Source organism: Onychostoma macrolepis, chromosome 23 (genome assembly GCF_012432095.1).
Source record: "Onychostoma macrolepis isolate SWU-2019 chromosome 23, ASM1243209v1, whole genome shotgun sequence".
Classification (NCBI taxonomy): domain Eukaryota; kingdom Metazoa; phylum Chordata; class Actinopteri; order Cypriniformes; family Cyprinidae; genus Onychostoma; species Onychostoma macrolepis.
This window is the reverse complement of record NC_081177.1, coordinates 14,596,786-14,605,533: the sequence shown is the minus strand read 5'-3', so window position 1 is coordinate 14,605,533 and position 8,748 is coordinate 14,596,786. Positions and strand designations below refer to the sequence as shown.

The 8,748-nt window shown below is 35.7% G+C and overlaps 1 protein-coding gene across 1 annotated transcript; it reads right to left on the bottom strand.

The window, feature by feature from the left end:
• Positions 1-955: 955 nt before the first annotated feature.
• LOC131531843 (protein lifeguard 2-like) lies at positions 956-7,547 on the bottom strand. Its single transcript, XM_058762953.1, has 12 exons — positions 7,387-7,547; positions 4,849-4,933; positions 4,244-4,344; positions 4,100-4,164; positions 3,960-4,013; positions 3,729-3,779; positions 3,503-3,542; positions 3,339-3,376; positions 3,029-3,116; positions 2,824-2,919; positions 2,649-2,702; positions 956-2,082 (listed from the first exon to the last, which is right to left on the bottom strand). The coding sequence occupies exons 1-12, from the start codon at positions 7,399-7,401 to the stop codon at positions 1,930-1,932; spliced, it is 840 nt and encodes a 279-aa protein (XP_058618936.1). The 5' UTR covers positions 7,402-7,547; the 3' UTR covers positions 956-1,929.
• Between the last annotated feature and the right edge of the window lie 1,201 nt (positions 7,548-8,748).

Genomic DNA, 8,748 nt, shown 5'->3' with positions numbered 1-8,748 from the left:
AAACCCACACCGCTGATCTTTAGCTCAACCAGCTAACCAGCTGCTAACACGCGAGATACCAGCCCAGCAATAATTATATCTGAGGTGAAGCGGGCTCCAAATAGCTGCCCGTGTGTGTTAGTATCTGTTGTGGATATTTTTTCCTAAGTGACTCGATTTTCTCAGAAGCCGTAAGCGATTCTGTGAATGAGATATTGAGTACACAAAGTTGCATTAACGCCTCCCGCTTCTTCCTTATTTAAAAGCAGAACATGGCCGAAGCCCACATGTTAAAACCGCGCTTTCCCATTGGATGAGCGGAGCGGAAGAGCGTCATCAGTGCGCAGTGTTTTGAAAGAGGAATGGTGGGATCAAGTGCCTAGTGTTTCAGTGCTTTTATGTATGCTTTAGCTTTAAATACACTATTATAGTAGAGGGGATTAATTATTCTCAGTGACTCCAATATTTTGAATCATTTAGTGATTCGTTCAGTTGCTCTTTCTGCAGGTTACTATGTTATGCCAGTAGGTGGCGATAAATGGATGTTTGTGTTTTATGAGCGAGTCACCGAATCGTTCATTCCACCGAGTCTTTCTGTCTTTTCTTAAAATTGAGTGTCTTCAAATTCATTAAGAGATCTCAGAAAGAGCTTTAAACATCATACACATTTTCCCCATAAATGACAACAAAACGGGTCTATTAATCCTGGTTTAAGGTTTTAAGGTCCCCATAAATGAGATGTAAACCTAAGCTTATTGTTTCATTTAAATGAGACACACCTGTGTTGTATATAATATTATGATAACACACCTGCACAAAGATATAGAAGGGAGTATATTTGTGTTTTCAGAGAAATTCAAGAACATTCACAATTATTTACTCTAATTAACCCCTAGATTTTTTATTTATTATTATTTTTATTTTTTTGCCAATTTGCAACTGAAACATACTTGTCATTTAATAATTTCATATCCGATACATTTGAATAAATTCCATTTATTGGTCACACACTGTTTCTACTGTTCTACAGGGGAAAAAAAATACAATATATAGCACTGCATTCTGTTTAAATTCAGCTTACAGTGATTTTGCACTCTTTTAGTGAACACTGTAAATCTATGTATACATCCAAAATCATTTACAACTCATTTTCTTCAAAAATAGATCTGTGCTATGATAATACTCTTCGGAATGGAAAAAATAAAAAATCAGATTTATTAAAACATATAGGCCTAAACAAAATAAATAATGCTCAAAAAGCATATCTCAATCAAGCTGACTTTACAATGGCAGCGGAAATCAAAATAGAAAATTCCTATGAGATATTAAGGTAAATGCAAATAGAAGCACTAATTATTTAAATCAAATTTGTACAAATGAACTCAGAAATGTAAATGTTACTTTGATTCATATGTGCACTCCTAAAACCCAGCCAGCTGTTCAAAAAACTTGTTAACACTCTGTTATGAAAATATGCATCACAATATCTAGTTTCTCAGAATGATTTGTTAAAATGTTCTCATGCTGTGATTTCACATATGAAACTTTTGCAGGGTAAGACACAAAGAGGAATGAGGTGGACATCGATGGATAAATCCTACTACAGTTTCACCTCAATGTGATGCTCTAATATTTCATGCATTTTCACTGCTAATGGCATCATACAGGTTTCACAGTTGACACCAGTGTATTTAATATATTCTGTTTTGTTTTCTTTGACACCAGTTGTAAAACTAGCTGAATGTTGTTAAAGTTTTACCAGTGTACATAAGCAATGTATATGCAAGACCTCCTTCACGCTACATGATAAATGCATGGCACATCGTAAAAGCTGAGGTGAGCTTAAACACAACAAAGTGCACTGAAGACCCATATCATGCTGGAAGGACATGATCACTCAGATCAGAGAGACAAAAGAAGAGTCGTTGGAGCTTCAGATTAACAGCACATTCACTCCCGATCAGGAGTTCCAAACAACTGGAGAAAGAAAGAGAAGATGTAAACAATGTCCAGGTATATGCTGAGGGTGGCGAAGATGTATTCCTCAGGACTTATGGTGTATTTCTTTTTCCCCATCAGCATCTGTGTGTCAAATGCCAGGAACTAAAAGACAAAAGAGAGATTAAAATAATACAGTGACAATAATTACTAACAAACACAAGAGATAACGCTGTGTCCTAAACACCTTATCAGGATTTATTTTGCGATAATGACATACTGACTGTACATTATCCTTTTACTCTGTTACTCAAACAAATAAATAAAATGCATGTACATTTAAACCCTATGAAGCCTACTGTTATCATATTTGATACACAAAGGCCTCTAAATGAAAAACTTTCCTAAAAAACTACTACATTCCTTCTTTTGTCTGATTGACAGTTTATACATTTCAGTAAATGTCTTTTTTTCTGTGAAATCTTTACAGATAATAAATATGAGAAGTTGCTTCAGTCCAGCAAGTGTTCATCTCGAAATAACAATATAAAAGTTATTGAGTATGAGCTCCATATTCCCAATATATCATGCCATAAAAGCCTAACGTAATGGATACTCAACAAAAAAAATATATTCATTTTTTCCCCCCAAAAGATTTCGGATTATACTATATGTCAGGCTTTACAGGGGTTAATACTGATCTGAGTTTAAATTAATTTAGAATCGTGTACCATGCAAAACAGTATTGCTCCCAAGGCAGCGTACACAGTGTGCAACCATGGAACCTGTAAAGAGAAAAGAGAAAAACTTTAGTGAAAGTACATTCTTATTTCTGTGAATATTAAAGTCCAGCACCCTGCTGAGAAATAATCAATCTACCAGTCTACTGCTGACATAGGTACTTACAAATCCAAAGGGCAGGATAACTACCAGGAAAAGTCCACAAATAAACAATACTGTGCAGAAAACTAACAGCACGCCTTGGTATGAAGTAATATCAATCTGTAAAATCACAAACATTTGATTAGAATAAATGTACTCCAGATTACAGTTATAAAATAATTGCATTCAAGAAAAAATGAAAATATGTGTTGCTTTTAAAAATACTAACCTTGGTTTGGAAGCTAAAGATAGTAATAACAAGACACACCAAGGCAGTAATACCCAGGCAGATGATGACAGATTTAGTATTGTAGTAGCTGGAGAGAGGGGAAATATTTAAATAAAAAACAGGCCTATCAAAACCTAACATCCTGTTATATGTAAAAAAAAATATTTCACTTGAATTCATTTTGTGACATAACACAATATACTGTGAAAGTATGAATATGAAACCACAAAATATGCAGAACATGTTTAACATTTGTTGTTAGCATGCATGAAAAAAAAAGACATAATACACATATAATGTGAGACTTTACCTGGACAGCATTCCTGTCATGTAAGAAAGAGACAGAGTCTAGAAGAAGAAGAAGAGGAGAGATTAATGTTTAAATAGAAGAAGGCTTGTTCTTGATCAGTACTAGTATTTGTCATATAATAGCTAGTTTGACAACAAAAGACTTAAGGTTGTTTTAATACTCACAAAAATTACGAGCAGAATCAGATTCCATGGGAACTGCCTCCTGTAAGAAGAAAAGATAGAAATGAACGCATATTATATAATGTGCCAATTTTGCTCAAATAGAAGTTAATTACTAAAACAAATATATATTAAAAATGATTTTAGATTATAAATGATATGATATGACGAATAATAAATGATATATTATATTATTGATATGCATTTGTATCTCTACAAATACACTCACCGGGGTCCACGGCAGCAGGATAGGGTCAGATATGTGACAAAAAACACTGCACTGTTGAGAGAAAAAGACAACACAGCCATTAAACATCCACAGTGGATAACAGTGCATAGCACCACATCAAGTAAAAACTTGCACTGTTACTGAATTACTGTATTATATGCTGTCTATATCCAAACTGAATTTTAAGATTTGCATTTACAATGTCAACCCAAAATAATAAATTGTACTTACTATGATGCCCAGTACCAGCCAGGGTTGGTCTGTATGTAATATTTCACAGGTTCACTACAAGTTAAACAAGACATACTTGTTAAACAAGCTTGAAAAAAGGAATAATGCATTATTAACGTTTGTTCAGCTCACACACTCACCAGAAAGTGAAAATAGCCACAAAGGCTAATGTGACAGATAGCTGGAGCATCAGGATGGTGTACACCTACAAGAAATAAAATTACATTAATTCACTCCGTATTGTCCACAGCAGCTCAGAACCGCTAAACAGAATGCAACAATACCTTGCGTATGAATATCCTCCTGATGTTTTGGTCATCCCAGCTGAATTCTGTTAGCATCTCGCTATCTACAGGATAATCTCCACTATAACAAGGGCTTCCACCTTTCAATACCAAAAGAAAATATGAAACATTTTGTTTCTCAAGTTAAAACATCCACAGTGACTGTCATGGGTGATGAATGCCATTAGTGTTCAATAGTATAGTGTCCAAAATCCATTTGCATTCACTGAATTAAAGGGATAGTCCATCCAACAATGCAAATTCTGTCATCATTTACTCTCCCTTGTGTCCTTCAAAACCTATATGCATTTATTTGTTCTGTCACTGTGAAACAGAAAAGAAGATTTTTTTTTTGTTTTGAAGAATGTTGGTAACCAAACAGTTTTGGGTCTCATTAACTTCCATACTATTTCTTTGCACCCAAAACTGTTTGGTTACCAACATTTTTCAAAATATCTTCTTTTCTGTTGTACAGTTTTGAAACAACATGAAGGGGAATAAATGATAACAGAATTCTAATTTTTAGGTGGACTACCCCTTTAATAATAATGTTAAAGTGCAGATCAGTTTAAAAAGGAAATTCACTAAGGAAAAAGTAGTATTACCAGTAGTTGCCTCCTCATAACTTGGAGGAGCTGGGGCCATCGGCTGAGCATCCGAGCCATCGTTTGACTTGTTTGCCACTGAAAGCTGTAATCATATTAAACTTTATTTGTTATATGTGCACTCAATGGCAATAGCATTCCATTAACAATTATAGATAGATATTATAGAACGATTCTTAAAAGGAGCCTGTATTGTCACAGAACCCGTTATTCACTGTAATTCTGTCAGAGCAATATTATTTATTATCACAATATTTTTTATTTATAGAATGATTATTTTTTCATATGGCTACACTGTGCATGGACTGGTGAATCGGTGTAATGCCATCCAAAAGTGTGTGTTTAACATAACTGAGAATGGAGAGAGTGAGTAATTGATCTGGCCATTATTTATCAATGACCAATTCACTGTAATAGGAGAGTTTGCTGCTGGTAAATGATAAGATGCTTTGTGCCTGCATATCCTGATCCATTTAATTCTAGAAGCTGAGAACAAACCTTGTTAACAAAAAATAAAAAGCATATGCAGGCTAATTGAAAGCATAAAAATTGAACAGAACCATAATCAATAATATCTGTATATTTACAACACAAGAAATGTCTTGTAGACCTTTTCTAACTCTACCTTTGCTCATGCAGTTGTAAAACGTTATAATAGATGATACCAGCAGGCTTCAAGAAATCAAAAATATCTCAATTTAGCACTACAGTCCAAATCAGTCCAAAAACGAACAAATCCAAGACATGACAAAGCTTCTTTTAGTGTCACTGGATCATTATTAATCATCATGGGGAACAGATGAAACCAGAACAGTGCTTACAGACTAGTCTAGTACGCAGTGCCGGCCCCGCCTTAAGGGGAGGGCATAGGAGGGCCCCGCGGCCGCGAGGTTGTGAATTAAATTTCAAGGTGTTTGACTTGAAGTAGCGCTGCGCAGACGGATCGGTGTTTGACATCGAAATACCGCAAGAGCTATATAGCCTACTAATGCAAAGGTTCTCAATTCCAGTCCTCGCGTACCCCCGCTGTGCACATTTTGTATGTTTCTCTTATCGTTTCAGACGTTTGTTCTATTCGACTGTAAGTGCCCTGCGAAGTGGACATCACAGGATATTCCGCCATGTATATTCTAAGCCAACGTATATGTTCCATTCAAAGGGCATTGAAGTGTGCCAGACATGAATTTAAATTGTATTTATTTAGGGAGGTATATTATGTCAGGCTTCTCTAGTAAGTTTCGTCGGTGTGTGAAGACGCTGCAGGCTGTGGCGCAGCGCAAATCCGTGAATGAATGTTCCGAAGTGAAGTAAACTTCAACGGGTTTCCTGTGCTCAGGGAGTAGGGAGCAATGGACACTGTGTATGGACCATGTCAATCGGAAAAGTTCATGCATGGAGCTCACTTCCAAGGAGCTGATGATCTGAATCAGGTGTGTTAACAAAGAGAGACATGCAAAATATGCAGAGCGTGGGTACGCGAGGACTGGAACTGAGAACGCTATACTAATGGACAGCTCTGCATGCTTTCCTATCCTATTGCAGTACTTTGATATCAAACACCGATCGATCTGCGCAGCGCCCCTTTAAGTCGAGTAGCCTACACATACAGATGACGCACCTGGGCTGTACAGTGCGTTTAAAAATATTTAATGGCGTTTTTGCTCCAAATTCATTTAATAACATCAGTCGAGTGTTTGAAATAAATTCCTTTTGTTATCTGACGTGGTTTCATATCAGAGAATAAGGCTAAATCATTTTATAATATTCTATACAGTGACAGAAAGGCTAAATCGATTAGCATTGCATTATAAATATACATTATGCATATAAGAAATAACTCAGATGGCTTGTAGAAGAGAGACACCATTTAGTCACAATCGTATATTTATTGTCTTCATTCTCATCAGTTCAGTCATCAGTTAAAACGTCCTTTCTGCATTTTATTCAGCTACTGCAGCATAGCTTATGCCTTTGTCCATATTAGGGATTTCCTACAACGTGATATTTGTGAGTATTTCATTTCATTTTATTATTTATTTATTTGTTTTTGTTTTTTTTTTACTTATGGTTTTATTGCCCGAGGGCGCCCTCCAGCTACCAGTATGAATGAAACAGCTACAGCTACTCACTACACCTTATTTTGGGTAAAAATAGGGAAAATAACTCTCTTAAGTTTTTCTCCAGTGTAGAGGAGTCTCTCTCTCTCTCTCTCAGTGGATGCATAAATTTTCCTGACAAAAATTAAGATATGACTGTCAATGATTTTTAATCATAATCATTTATAATAAATCCTTAGACCTTTCTAAACAATTATAGTTATAGGCCTCCTGCTTGTTAACAGGTAATGATAATAATCATTATCAATAATTATTACTTTGTTTAATGTTTTTAGCTAGCACTGCTAGCACGTACAAGAAATTACAGCCATTCAGACCACTGAATTCACAGACAAGAAAAACTCCTTGCTTTTTGTTAATAGCCAGCATTTAAATTAAAATGATACAATCTTAAAGCATTGTAAAGAAAACAAATGCTTACCTTTCCCTGGGTCATGGTCTCAGATTTTAATCTAATTTGGTTTTCTTAAAGTCTTTGCGTCTGTCTTCAGAGCTTTAATGTGTAGTCTCCTCACCTGTCTGAGATGCTGCACAGAGACGGTGATGATGCTGTATTGCTGTAATGACCGCAGCTCTGTGAGCACAAACCCCCTCCCTCACTCTAAAAGGCACATTCTAGCAACATCGAGGTTTTAAAACGCCATTGACTAAGGCTCGGACTGTACCAATCAAGCTGGCATAAGAGGGGGGCAGCCTTTCCCCCATGACACGCATTAAAGAGAGATCCAGAATTTTTCCACAGCACCAAAACAGGGAGACGTGCAAGAGGATGAAAGACAGTAGAACATATTTGATTAGATATTTAAAGGAATAGTTCTACCAAAAATGAAATTTTGCTGAAAATTCACTAAAAGGTAGATCAGTTTGTTTCTGCATCTGAACAGATATGCAGAACTTTAGCATTCCATCACTTGCTCACCGATGGATCCTCTGCTGTGAATGGGTGCCGTCAGAATGAGAGTCCAAACAGTTGATAAAATGTCACAATAGTCCACATAAATGCAGTCCATCATTAAACACTGTATGAAAAGAAAAACTTTGCACTTGTAAGAAACAAATCCATCATTAAGGCATAGCTTCTGGCCAAAATAATACTTCATAATAACACTTCCTCCATCGCCTGTTGTCTACTCACATCAAAATCCATATTTGAACATATTTGTTTAGAACTGAATTGGACAGTTTCACTTGTAAACGGTGATTGATCTGTGAATATTTGTGTCCTTATTCAGATGAGACAACATTTTCACAGAGAAAGCAATAGTTTGTATATAGAGAACTCTATTTAGAAGTAATGGTTTGAAGTTGAAATCATCATAAGGATGGTTTTATTACAACCAGTGGACTATAACAATTATGCATCTGGAGTGGTGTGGATTACTTGTGGATTATTGTGATGCTTTTATCAGCTGTTTGGACTCTCATTCTGACAGCACCCATTGACTGCAGAGGATCCATTGATTGGCAACTGATGTAATGCTAAATTTCTTCAAATTTGTTCCAATGAAGAAACAAACTCATCAACAACTTGGATGACCTGCGAGTTAGTAAATTTTCATTTTTGGGTGAACTGTTCTTTTTAATTTGGTTTACAGAGTCTTACCTTCAGATAACAAAATCAAAACAGAGGTCCTCAATTCAAAGCTATACACTGAACAAAATTATAAACACAACACTTTTGTTTTTGCCCCCATTTTTCATGAGCTGAACTCAAAGATCTAACACTTTTTCTATGTTCACAAAAGGCCTATTTCTCTCAAATATTGTTCACAAATCTGTCTAA